The sequence below is a fragment of the Prionailurus viverrinus genome, chromosome A1, assembly GCF_022837055.1.
Source record: "Prionailurus viverrinus isolate Anna chromosome A1, UM_Priviv_1.0, whole genome shotgun sequence".
NCBI lineage: Eukaryota > Metazoa > Chordata > Mammalia > Carnivora > Felidae > Prionailurus > Prionailurus viverrinus.
This window is the reverse complement of record NC_062561.1, coordinates 117,060,012-117,073,536: the sequence shown is the minus strand read 5'-3', so window position 1 is coordinate 117,073,536 and position 13,525 is coordinate 117,060,012. Positions and strand designations below refer to the sequence as shown.

General features: G+C 41.0%; 1 protein-coding gene across 5 annotated transcripts in view; it reads right to left on the bottom strand.

Annotated features, from left to right (window-relative positions):
* Positions 1 to 8,192, bottom strand: part of ANKHD1 (ankyrin repeat and KH domain containing 1) — a 132,944-nt gene extending 124,752 nt beyond the window's left edge. For 3 of the 5 annotated variants that reach the window (XM_047860556.1, XM_047860581.1, XM_047860573.1), the window contains exon 1: positions 7,731 to 8,191. In XM_047860556.1, the coding sequence (XP_047716512.1) occupies positions 7,731 to 8,021 (291 nt within the window). In that variant the 5' untranslated portion in view covers positions 8,022 to 8,191. Of the gene's footprint in view, positions 1 to 7,730 lie in introns of all 5 variants that reach the window. The other 2 variants (XM_047860564.1, XM_047860588.1) reach the window with 2 other exon arrangements.
* Between the last annotated feature and the right edge of the window lie 5,333 nt (positions 8,193 to 13,525).

Genomic DNA, 13,525 nt, shown 5'->3' with positions numbered 1-13,525 from the left:
TACCAATAGAATAGCATACCGGTTTTAATTTCTACAAATTAATTAGAGTGTAACAATATACAAAACCAATGTTTCCCAAATTGACAAAAGTGCAAAGTTGGGTATATGCCTTTCCATATCAGTAGTTTTAATATTTATTTAATTATTTTAAGATGAATAATGACAAGGCCTGAACTTTTCAAATAAATTCAATTACAAAACTACCTTAGAATAGTGCTCCTCCTATACTCAAGTGGTGTACTTTTTAAAATTTTTTTTTTAAATGTTTATTTTTGAGAGAGAGAGAGCATGAGCAGAGGAGGGACAGAGAGAGACAGGGAGACACACAGAATATGAAACAGGCTCCAGGCTCTGAGCTGTCAGCACAGCTGACAGGGCTCAAAATCAGGATCAGCAAGATCATGACCTAGGCTGAAGTCAGACACTTAACCAACTGAGCCACCCAGGCACCACAGTGGTGTACTTTTAATAGCCTTTTTTAATATAATGATCTATACGGCAGTCACCAATTTCATTAAATAATATAAAACTTTTCCAACAAGGCCAACTATGGTTTATGTGCTAGTTTGAGATAGGCATGTCTTAAGCAACTAATTAAATTCACTGGTACAATCCATTAGAAAAGAAACAGCAGGACAAGTAAGATAACTAGAACGGGAGTCATATAACCTATTTCAACTATGAATTAGCTGTGTGATCCTGGACAAGTCACTAACTCAACTGTTTCCAGACTTGTGAGGCTTTACCCAGAGTCCCAACACGAAGTTTCTAATGTGATAGTTGGTCAAATATGGATATTTTAAAAATTCATTTTGTAACAGTAAGAAGTGCATTTTCTCAAAATATAAAAAAAGTAGGAAAAACTACCTTTACGAGAAACTCACTACGCTATCCTTACTTTTCTCATTTCACTTTAGATAAACAATAACTTCTATAGGGACTAAGTAAGCATTTATTGGAGAAAGAGCATGTTGTAACCCAAAACTGACTATTTCTTAATCTGAAGAAGCAAAATAATAGCATGAGTTCTAGATTTAAATCTTAGCTGGGGCGCATGGGTAGCTCAGTTGGTTAAGCATCCAACTATGGCTCAGGTCATGAACTCACAGTCCGTGAGTTCAAGCCCCATGTCAGGCTCTGTGCTGACAGCTCAGAGCCTGGAGCCTGCTTTGGATTATGTGTCTCCCTCCCTCTCTGCCCCTCCCCTGCTCATGCTTTGTCTCTCTCTGTCTCAAAAATAAATAAAAACATTAAAAAAAACTATTAAAAAAATAAATCCTAGATTTACCATTTACTAGCTATAAAACATTTTAACCATTTTTTTGTTTGTTTTATGGATTCATCATTTCACTGAGCCTACATTTATTCATCTATAAAAATGCAGACACCTACCTCAAAGGGGTGTTGAAATGATTAAATAAAATAACAAAAGTATCTAGTATGGTACTGGCATATAATATGCATTCAATAAATGGTAGCAGTTACCTAAAAATCAGATGAGACAGGATTATCACCAAGATTCTATGACTTTACAGACAAGCAACGAGAGAAAAACTGAAAACAATAAGGTTCAAAAAAATAGATATACTGAAATTGTTAATTTATAATTGGTAAAAAAAAAAAAAGAATTTCTTATACCTTTGGTTCTCTAGGAAGGTAAATTAGGCAAAAAGCAAAAACAAAAACAAAAAATGGTAGACTTCTCATTTTTTTTCTTTTACTTGCCAATTCAAGACTAATACTTTTTAAAAAACTGCTTTGCTTTCTTTAAAGCAAAATATTTTATTTATCTTATCTATCACTAAATCAGAAGACCAGAAGTGATTTTCAGAGGTCATCTAGTACATTATCAGATCACTACCAGACAGACTCAAAAAGGAATGTGCTTAAACTCATTTCCAACGCTTCATTCTTAAAATATTTTATCACTCTGATTAGATTAAAAAGTCTAGGGGCACCTGGGTAGTTCAGTCGGTTAAGTAACTTTGGTTCAGGCCCTGATCTCACGGTTCATGAGTTCGAGCCCCATGTCAGGCTCTGTGCTGACAGCTCAGAGGCTGGAGCCTGTTTCGGATTCTGTCTCTGCCCCTCCGCTGCTGTGCTCTCTTTCTGTCTCTCAAAAAATGAAGGTTAAAAAAAATTTTTTTTTAAGTCTAAATTGCTTCTCAAATTTACCACTTACAAATCTCACATGAAGAGTATGTTATCTTTTGTATCACAATAGGGAAAATAAAAATACATGTTTGTATTTCCATAAAGAAATTCTGAAAGGAAAAAAAAAAGACATTCAAAGTGTAGAGGGCAGGATACTTGGGAGCAGGAGTTAGATCAAGACTTTTCACTGTATTTTCCTTTATGTCACCGTGACTCATAAACTGTATGCATGTAATCACCCAATGTAATGTACTAAATAACAACCAAAAGAAAACCCCTACGTCCTTCACACTTCACAATAAGGTTTTGCTCTGCCCAAATCCAATCAACTCTGGTTTGGCCCACCATTCATATAATCATATTTATCAACACATCATTTTGTATGTAAAGCCTTAAGGCTTTATAGAATGAAACTTGTGCAAGGTTGATACTCATGCAATGTAACAAATTGTTACAGTGATAACATATAACTTTGCCTTATGTAAACATTTCCTATGTCTCCAAAATTTGCTCACTAGAATACAAAGTTACATTTCCTAGGGGCACCTCGTGGCTCAGCTGGTTGAGCATCTGACTTCTGCTCAGGTCATGATCTCACAGTTTGTGAATTCGAGCCCCACGTTGGGCTCTGTGCTGACAGCTCAGAGCCTGGAGCCTGCTTCAGATTCTGTGTCTCCCTCTCTCTCTGTCCCTCCCCCACTTAAGATCTGTCTCCCTCTCTCTCAAAATAAATAAACATTAAAAATATTTTTAAGTCAGGGCGCCTGGGTGGCGCAGTCGGTTAAGCGTCCGACATCAGCCAGGCATGATCTCGCGGTCCGTGAGTTCGAGCCCCGCGTCAGGCTCTGGGCTGATGGCTCGGAGCCGGGAGCCTGTTTCCGATTCTGTGTCTCCCTCTCTCTCTGCCCCACCCCCGTTCATGCTCTGTCTCTCTCTGTCCCAAAAATAAATAAAAAACGTTGAAAAAAATTAAAAAAAAATTTTTTTAAGTTATATTTCATATGTTATCACTAATATTAATAATTTATGGAATAAAGTCCCTCCTACCTTGAATAAAGTCCCCATAAAGATTGTTTAGAAATTAATTTTTAAGAATAAATTTTTAAACAATAATATAGTATTTTAAGTGAAATTTCCCCCAAATGATAAATTTACTACAGAAAATTGACAGCATTAAACCTTTCACTACTTTTCAATTTCTCTCTTGTCCAGATTATGAGCATAAGCCTTGAGATGCTATTAAAAGTACTGACTCACCTTGTTTACCTAAAGTTTGAATACAGAGTATTCATGACAAAACTGCCATCCCTGTCGATAACAGTGGCCCCTAGACCAGTGGTTCTCAACCAGGGGTGATTTTGTCCCCAGGAGACATTTAGCAATGTCTGCAGACATTTATGGCTGTCACAACTGGATGAGTTCTAATGGCATCTAGTGGGTAAAGGTATGTTGCTAATACCCAGGATGGCCCCCCACAATAAGAATTATCTGGACTAAAATATCGATAGGTTACTGTTGAGAAATCTTGCTCTAGATTATAAATGATAAGAAACTCCAAAGGAAATGATACATCTCTTCTCCAACTAGAGAAAATCAAAATGGAAATTCCATATGCCTATACTTTTGCCTCTAAAAATAATTTTCAGGAAAAAAATTCCCTACAAAGCTTTTGCTATAAATTGCTGTATACAGTTTTAGTGTGCTTTTGCATAACTGTAAATATGGCACCTGCCTCAAGATAAGAAAAAAGCCTCAATATGATATCAAGCTATGCTTTCTAACTGGATATTTGTTTCTACAGTGTGTATATATGAAGAAACACACACACATACATAGGCTTATATAGGCTTAGAAAATTTCTGAAAGAAAAATTTTAATACTGGTTGTCACTGAAAAATGAAATTTGAAGGGTCAGTGGGGATGAGAATGACTTTTACTTTGCATGTTATATCTTCTACCTATACTGCTGAATTTTTCACCAGGAGACTATATGATTTTTATAACTTAAAAATATATACAGTATATGCACACATCCTTATGAGAGAAAATTAAAAGTCATAAATCTTACAAGAGTCTTTTCTTTAGGAATTTTCTTCTTTTTACTTAAAAAAATTCAAAACACTATAGAGGCTCCTGGGTGGCTCAATCAGTTAAGCATCTGACTCTTAATTTCAGTTCAGGTCATGATCTCACAGTTTATGGGTTCGAGCCCTGAGTTGGCCTCTGCGCTGACAATTTGGAGCCTGCTTGGGATTCTTTCTCCCTCTCTCTCTGCCCCTCCCCTGCTTGTACTCTTTCTCTCAAAATACATAAATATTAAATTTTTGTTTCCAACCTGACCTCTATTCTGAACAATGGGTACATTTAATAGCATCCAATGCAAGTTCCAATTTCTATTCAAGGCCTTGGACAGCTAAGGAACATGCTTGCTATGCCTGAAGAAATATAAAACAGGTATTTACCAATGTTTAAATTTTTTTAAATTTTATTTATTTATTTTGAATGAGAGAGCAAGCAGGGTAGGGACAGAGAGAGAGATAGAGAGACAAGAGAGAGAGAATCCCAAGCAGGCTCCACATTGCCAGCACAGAGCCCTATGTGGGGCTCAAACTCACGAACTTTGAGATCATGACCCGAGTCGACATCAAGAGTTGGATGTTTAAGTGACTGAGCCACTCAGATGCCCCTAAAAATTTTTTTTTAACATTTATTCATTTTTGAGAGACAGAGAGAGATGGAGAATTGATGGGGGGCAGAGAGAGAGGGAGACAAAGAATCTGAAGCAGGCTCCAGGCTCTGAACTGTCAGCACAGTGCTGCACACAGGGCTTGAACTCACGAACCTGCGAGATCATGACCTGAGTCAAAGTCAGATGCTTAACCAATTGAGCTACCAGGCACTCCACGAGTGTTTAAAACAAGAACCAAAGATCCCAAATGGTGGTATTCTGTAAGGTGGTACCATTCTAATAAAAATTTTACAAAAATACTCAAGCTCCTTCCGGAAACTAGGTTTTTTGACTTAGCCAGCAAGGAAAACCAGCCTGTTTTTTCAAATCTATTGGCTCTAATAATGAATTTAAAAAAAGGTCCTTGGAGTATCTATGCCTCTGTAGACAAAATGTATAGAACTTCGACTTATTCTCAAGCAAATACACTAAGCCTCCACATTTCTTACTTATTTCTCACCAAGTCCTGCCCTATTGGGGGAACACGACAAAGTTTACTCTCAAACTGTAAAATAACTTGTTATCTCTCTGGATGTGTAGATTCTAAATACTTGGTTCTAAAACATCTAGGGAAGGTGAAAAAAAAAGATTTTAGGATTATTCATAAAATGCCAATTGGGTGAGTGTTTTTTGAAGAACATTATGGTCTCTTCATACCAGGAATTTAAAGGCAATAATATGGGAGAAGATACTTCATTTCACTCCCACAGAGATTGTAGTCTACCACACACACTGTACAGGAGAGACTAGATACTCCAGGAATTTCTTCTTTATATGGTATGGGAGAAAAAAGACATAGAAACGAAATTTCCTTTCCCCACAGGTTAAGAAAGATATACACACTGACCATCATTTTAGACCTTGGTAAAGTCTCTGGGTATCCTAGACACAAAATGAGACTCACCCATATACACTTAAATACCTAAATTTTTCTTAGGCACAGAACAGTTAAGTAACAGGAAAATAAGTTCTTCTACCATTAGCCTAAATGGGTAAAAGAATCATGAATATATAAGTTCCATAATAAACATCAAAAAACCAAAGAGCTGTGGATTCTGCCCACAGCTTTAATCGCATGGTAGGGAGACTCCAAATGAAATACAGTAAGGTAGAGACAGAAAGAGAGACTGAGAGTGGGTGTGTGTGTGTGTGTGTGTGTACAAGCCTTACAGAAATGGTTACTACAAAAGCTCATTTTCCAGATATATTTATGTAAAAAAATACTATTTACGCAAAAATATTATTTATGTGAATTAGTGATCTTTTATCTCACTTATGATGATTATGTGAAAATGGACCAGAAAATCAAGGACATCACATTTAGACCAAAGCAAACCTTTTCAGTCTAACAAGTTAGACAAACAAACAAACAAACAAACTCTAATGTTTAGAGTCTAAACAAATTCCCACTTATTTCCTAGGTAAAAAGTACATGTGTTTTAGGTTCCGGTCATCAATTTCCATTGAAAGGATAAAAGAAAGCCTTCCATAAGTGCAAGAGTGGAGGTGCTCCAGAGACTCTCCCCATAATTGTGTACTCAAATAAAATTCTGTCCCACTTTGGCTTAGAAGTTACTTATAGTGAAATTCAAAGATACGGACATTCAAGGGACTAGCTCCCTTACATCCCACATGCTTTTTTCCAAAGCAAAATGTTGGAATGAAAAATGTACTAAGGTTTTAAATCTAAATGAACCCCTGTTCAGGCATGGTAAGACAATGGTAGAATGGTAAGACAATGCACTAACTGTATTCAGCAACTCACAAATAGTTTCTTATTCCTCTCAAATACAACAGCCAGGATAGTTGTACACAGAGAAATCTCTGTACTTTAACACCAAGATCAGAGGTTAAAATAATTGGTCATAGGGGAATGAACCAGGCACCTTAGAACCAAAACAGAATACTCTTGAGCACTTAGAACAATAGCCATAAAGGAACAGTACCATATCCAAGTCATGGTCAAGAGAAAAAAGTACATACATAAAATACCTCCTTTTTCCCTAAAGCCCAAAAGATAATGATGCCTTGCATCCCATGTTGCTCAGACCTAAAAACACACAGTTAAGAGTTAAAGAGTTAAAAGAAATGAAGGATCTAATCATTAATCTCTGCAAAAGGTGTCCAGGGTTTCACCTTCCCCAAGCCTAAAAACCTACAGACTTCATCTACCCAACTATTCCCAAGCTCAAAGATGCACTGGAATTTCCTTTTCCTGCATAACTTCACAAAAGGTCCCAGGTGAAAGGCTCACGTGCTTTTTCAGAGTAAAAGCAGAGAGCTTCTTCATACTAACCAGTTTCAAAGTAAAAAAAGGAAATTAAGAAGTCTTCTTACATACACAGGTAAGGCACAAGGCAAATAAATGTCAGACAACTCAACTTTGGGCACGGGCATATAGTGGAAATGGTCTTGCAGCTAGCAAACTCGGTTTCTCGGTCTGTCTCTCCCTCTGTCTCGCTCTCGCGCTCTCTCTCTCTCTCTCTCTCTCTCTCTCTCTCTCTCTCTCAGTACCAAGGGCAGGGACTCAAGCAAGACCCCGCCCCCCCATCTCCAAAGCGGGGTGGGCGGGAGGTAGCCAGAGGAGTCCTTGTTCCCGCGCGAAGCTTGGAGACCAAAGGACTCCCCATTGTGGGTCTACGGATGGTGACGGGAACCGGTCCGGCTCGAGCCGCCGGCTGAAGAGTAAGCTGAGGGCGCACTAGGCCCGCACCGCTGCCACTGCCGCCATGGAGCCGATCGCTGTCAAAGAACGCCGGGGGAGCGAGAAGGTGGCCCCGACCCTATGCTGGCCCAAAGAGAATTCATGCCTCACACTGTATGGGAGACGGGGGTCCTGGAAGCGTACCTCGGACACCTCGTCCTCGTCGCTGCCAGAGGCACCACCTCCACCCCCGGTCCTCAGCACCGCCGCCGCCAACTTGAAATCCAGCGCCGCGTCCCCTCCGGCCGCACCGCTGCCGCCGCCACCGACTCCAGGCGCGGGCCCGGCCTCCCCAAAGAGTCTCACGGTGCGAATCCCCAGCCCGACCCCTCCCGGCGGAGGCGGCTCCGAGGCCCCGGCTGGGGCGGATCGCGGAGCCACCGAGTCCAGGTCCTCCTCAAAGGAGGTGCCGCCGCCTCCGCCATCGGTCAGCATGGTTCGCACGCGGAGCCGGAGACGCTGCCGAGTCACCCGCAGCCACCGCCGCCGCCGATCCCGGGAACGAAAGGAACAGCAGGAGGAAGAAGCTTCTCCTTCCCCCCGTCCCAGCAGCGCCACTAACTTCTCACTGCCTAACCTGCTGCCTCCCGCCCCTCACACTCGCCACTGGCTGCAGTTCCCCAGCGGCTGCAGATCATTGGACCAGGTGACCCGTCGCTCAGGCTCTTCGTCACGCGCCGCTTGCTGGCTCGCGGCCCCCAAGCTGCGTTGACCCGCGCAGGCCTAGGCGGTTGCGAACACCCGCCTCCTAGTCCCCACGCGCCGACTTCCGGTCTTTTTCTACATCTATTGGTCAACCTCTGTAACCATCGCGTCACGACCTTAAAGTGGATTAGTTGGCCTCGTGGTCAGTCATAGTGACCCCTGACAAGGGGAGGCTTCATTGGCGCCATAAAGTGTCGATCACTTTGTCACAGGACGTCGCGTGGTACAATTGGCAGGCAATAGTACCATTCATCCCGCCCCCGTCTGAGGTGACGGGAAAGGGTTGGGGAATTTCCACTTCTGATTAAAATGACGGCTGAGGTGACGACCCGCCAGAATTAGTGAGATTTGGAGTAGAATTCACCCTGAGCTTGGTGAGGCTTATACGTTAAGGATGCAAGAGGCACAGAGGTTACCAAGCTGCCACCTGTCGCTCTCCGCCAGACGCCGAGACTGCGGCCGGAGAGTTGCTGCACGGGGATTGGAGGAATGAAGCAATCAGTCTCGTCTAGTCCCCACCTTCCTCGCAGTCTCTGGTTGGAGGAGCGGAGCGTCAGTCACTAGAGCGGTCGCCACCTCTGGGACAGGTGAGATTGTGTAACCGATCTGCCGCCTGCTCTTTGGGAGGGGGTAGGGGGCTGGGACAGGCGAGGGGGCAGGGCGGTTCCTGCTTGGCGCCTCCAGCCTTTCCGAGTGGAGGAGCCCAGCGCCTGGAGCTGAGGGCACCGGGTGGGGGGGCTGCTTGGGATGGCCGCCCGGGGCGACTCGGCCCGCCCGCGTGCCGGGACGTGGCTGGGCGCGGCGGTTCTGCAACCTACCGGCGGGATGGCCCCGCGGGGCCGCGTTCTCTTGCTGGAGGAAGGCGGCGGGCCTGAGGGCTGGACAGCGCCATGCCTCAGTACTGGGAACTGTCCCACGAAGGACGGTGGGAAGGCCGCTCACACCTCGGGGGAATCAGACCATAGGGCTGAAAGCGGTGGTTAAGAGTGTATGCTCTGGAGCAGTTTCCAGTACTGGTGCCGCCACTTATTTGCTGTGTGACCTACGAGCGTTTGGTGTTTAATCTGTGTGCCTTTCAGTTCGTTCGTTCATCTGTGAAATGGGGCTAATATGAGTACGTCCCTCGTCGCATTGTTGTTATGAATACATTAGCTAGCTAACTAACAGAAAGCGCTTAGCGAAGTGCTAAACTTAAAGCCCCATTTTAGTTACTCTTCCTTGAGGAGTCTTCCACCTGCCCCCGGGTCCCGCCAACTAAACTAATTCTTGTCAGTTCTTGGTGATGCAAAACAAGCTAACTAAGGCGGGGGCTGGGTGGGGGTGGCAGAGGTATCCCCCCACCCCCACCCCACCCTAAGGATCTGTCTCTACTTCTGTTATCTCTATCCGTCTATCTCCTTTGTCAGTGAAGAAGGGTTTTAAAATACTCAAGCTTCGAGTAATCCTATGATCAAAGATCACCAGAAGAAAGGCATTTGGTGAAGTTTGTATGGCAAATGCCCCTTGACCCAGAGAAAGTCTATATGACTTAGGTTGGCTCAAAGCAAAAGATCTGGCACGTCTCCTCTCTTACAGCTCTAACAAAGGGCTGTGTGTATCTTGATTGTGCAATTTTTAATATTTCACCTCCCTTGAAATTGGAATCTGATAATTCTATAAAGAATATAACGATGTTAAAAAAATGGATCCTGCCAAACATTTATTTAAAGAACATTTTGAAGATTGTGAACATTTCATTGGCTTGGTAATTGCTAAATTTTGGCATTTCACATGCAAAAGGGGGGGGGGAGTGTTTTCTATAAGCAGAATATATTAGGTGAATGATCTTTCTAGATAATAAGTTGTAGGAAATGGAAAGAACTCTTGTAGCTTTTCTACAAAACTATTTTGATATAAATGCCATGTGTCCTGTCTTTAGTTAGAATTTGTGGAACTTAATTAATTAACCTGTTTCCTTGGTGCTGTTTAAATTTTCAAGGTATGTGTGACTAGGTCACAACACAAACTAATAGCACCAACGAAAGAAACCCAGCTCTGCCCAACCCACTTCAAAGCTGGATTATCCAGAATTGGTATGGATACAACCTTAGGCAAAAACAGGTATTGACTGGTACAACATTACAAAGGAACTGCTTGTCATTCCTACCATTAATACAAAAATAATTTCTGATGCAACTCCCTGAACTCATTAAATTCTTTGAAGAAGTGTAATGAAACTCAAGAACAGAGAGAAAGGAAATCTATGCATTTTCCCCAATATATTTGAGAGAGAAACATACAATCTCTACTCACTGCCTAACAATCAACCCTGTATATAGTCAGGAAAATATGAGTAAGCAATAATCTTTGTTTCACCTGGATCTTTACCTGAGACACTTGTTGTCAGGAGTTTGACAACAATTGAGTAGTCAGTTTAGGGTTTAGGAATACCAATATCCTGGATTTTGGTGACTGCTATTATTGAGACTGTGTTAATTATGAACTTAATATTACTGTATATACAGCATCGTCTGGTGTTTCAAAAGTGAAAAATAATTGAGAAATCATCACTATATCAAGTAATACATTAGGTGAATATATCAAATCACACTCAAAGTATTCAGTGTAAAATATCAGTAAGTTTAATATGAATTGTGGGTAACATTGGTTTTGATATATTGTTTCTTAAGGTGATATTTACTACTAAACGAAAAAATACACTGATTTTTCAAGTGATAAATAAACAGCAAAATTCCTCTTTAAACCATATATATTTGGGGACACCTAGATGCCTCAGTCAGTTGAGCATCCGACTTCCACTCAGGTGATGATCTTGCAGGCCATGAGTTCAAGCCCCGTGTCAGTCTCTGTGCTGATAGCTCAGAGCCTGGAGCCTGCTTCAGATTCTGTGTCTCCCTCTCTCTCTGCCCCTCCCCCACTCACACTCCTCTCTGTCTCTCAAAAATGAATAAATGTTTTTAAAAAATTTTAAGTATACATATTTGTTAGAAATGAGCATTAGAGGGGCGCCTGGGTGGCGCAGTCGGTTAAGCCTCCGACTTCAGCCAGGTCACCATCTCGCGGTCCGTGAGTTCGAGCCCCGCGTCGGGCTCTGGGCTGATGGCTCAGAGCCTGGAGCCTGTTTCCGATTCTGTGTCTCCCTCTCTCTCTGCCCCTCCCCCGTTCATTCTCTGTCCCAAAAATAAATAAAAAAGGTTGGAAAAAAAATTTAGAAATGAGCATTAGAATAAAATGTTTTCCTCCAAAAAGCCAGTGGGAGTATTTATTAGATTGTAGCTGTAGTGTGTTTCAAAGCATTCTTATCAACTTTTGACCATCTTTTAGACAGATGAGGAAATGGCAAAAGGAGAAACTGTATATCCCAAGGATTTTTAAAACATCTGAGGTAATGAAAGTCTTCATTTCTTGTAAGAAATACGAGATTGACAAATGAAATTATAGATACAGGGACTTAAGCTACTTTAGCTATAGTTCTTTCACATGCAACTTGCATTCTCTCAAGACATTTATTTAATTTCTGTATGTCAGTGCATCTCAGTTCAGCCCATCTATAGAAGGAAAGAAGCAAACCAACAAATTTGTTGTACTTGGATGTTATGTCACTTAACCTTTATAATAAATTTATCAAGATTTCACCCATTTTATAGATAAGGAAGTTGAAACTCCAAAAATGTTAAGTAACTTACCCAAGCTTATAAGACCAATATATGGAAAGGCTAGGGTTTGAATTTATTTCTGCCTGATCTCAAAACCCATGCTCTTCCCACTATATCACATTGATCCCTTGGTACCCTCAAAGGCAGAGGAACTTCATCAATGTGATAAACTGATGTAATAATCCAACCATTATATCTTTCTTATAGACATGCTAATTAGCACCTTAAGTGGATTTATCCCTGACTGCCACCCAATTTAGTATCTTTCTCTTTTTAAATGGAAACATTTCATTTAAAACACTTTCTGTTTTTTCCAACTACATTGTTAATTTCTGAGACCATATAATTTTACATTAAGAAATCTGAATAGTTAATATATTCACATGGTTCAAATCTCAAAAAGAATTTTAAAAATACAATGAAAGGAGTCATTTTACTTTGCCCATTAAACACCAAGATCCTCTCTCATAAGCAAACCATTTTATTAGCTTTTAAATATGCTTCCAGAAATACAAATCAAAACCACACTCAGATATCACCTCACGCCAGTCAGAGCGGCCAAAATGAACAAATCAGGAGACTATAAATGCTGGAGAGGATGTGGAGAAATGGGAACCCTCTTGCACTGTCGGTGGGAATGCAAACTGGTGCAGCCACTCTGGAAAACAGTGTGGAGGTTCCTCAAAAAATTAAAAATAGACCTGCCCTATGACCCAGCAGTAGCACTGCTAGACATTTACCCAAGGGATACAGGAGTACTGATGCACAGGGGCACTTGCACCCCAATGTTTATAGCAGCACTCTCAACAATAGCCAAATTGTGGAAAGAGCCTAAATGTCCATCAACTGATGAATGGATAAAGAAATTGTGGTTTATGCACACAATGGAATACTATGTAGCAATGAGAAAGAATGAAATATGGCCCTTTGTAGCAATGTGGATGGAACTGGAGAGTGTGATGCTAAGTGAAATAAGCCATACAGAGAAAGACAGGTACCATATGTTTTCACTCTTATGTGGATCCTGAGAAACTTAACAGAAACCCATGGGGGAGGGGAAGGAAAAAAAAAAAAGAGGTTAGAGTGGGAGAGAGCCAAAGCATAAGAGACTCTTAAAAACTGAGAACAAACTGAGGGTTGATGGGGATTGGGAGGGTGATGGGTAGGTGATGGGTATTGAAGAGGGCATCTTTTGGGATGAGCACTGGGTGTTGTATGGAAACCAATTTGACAATAAATTTCATATATTAAAATAAAAAAATAAAATCAGAAGGGAATAAAAAATCAATCAATCAATAAATAAATATTCTTCCAGAGGTGTTTACATATATAAGTAATTTCATATATATATCAATTTATTTTTTCCCTTTTAAACACAAATGGCAGCTTATTACTATACATGCTTCTATATTTTGCTTTTCTCACCTGATTTATTCCAGAGATATTTCACGTTAGTCTATAAAGAGCTCTGTCATTTTTGTTTACTACTTCATAGTATTCTGTTTACATGATAATGTTGAATATTTAGATTGTTTACTTTTTTCTCCTTAACAGTGCTACAGATGTGTAACTTTCTAA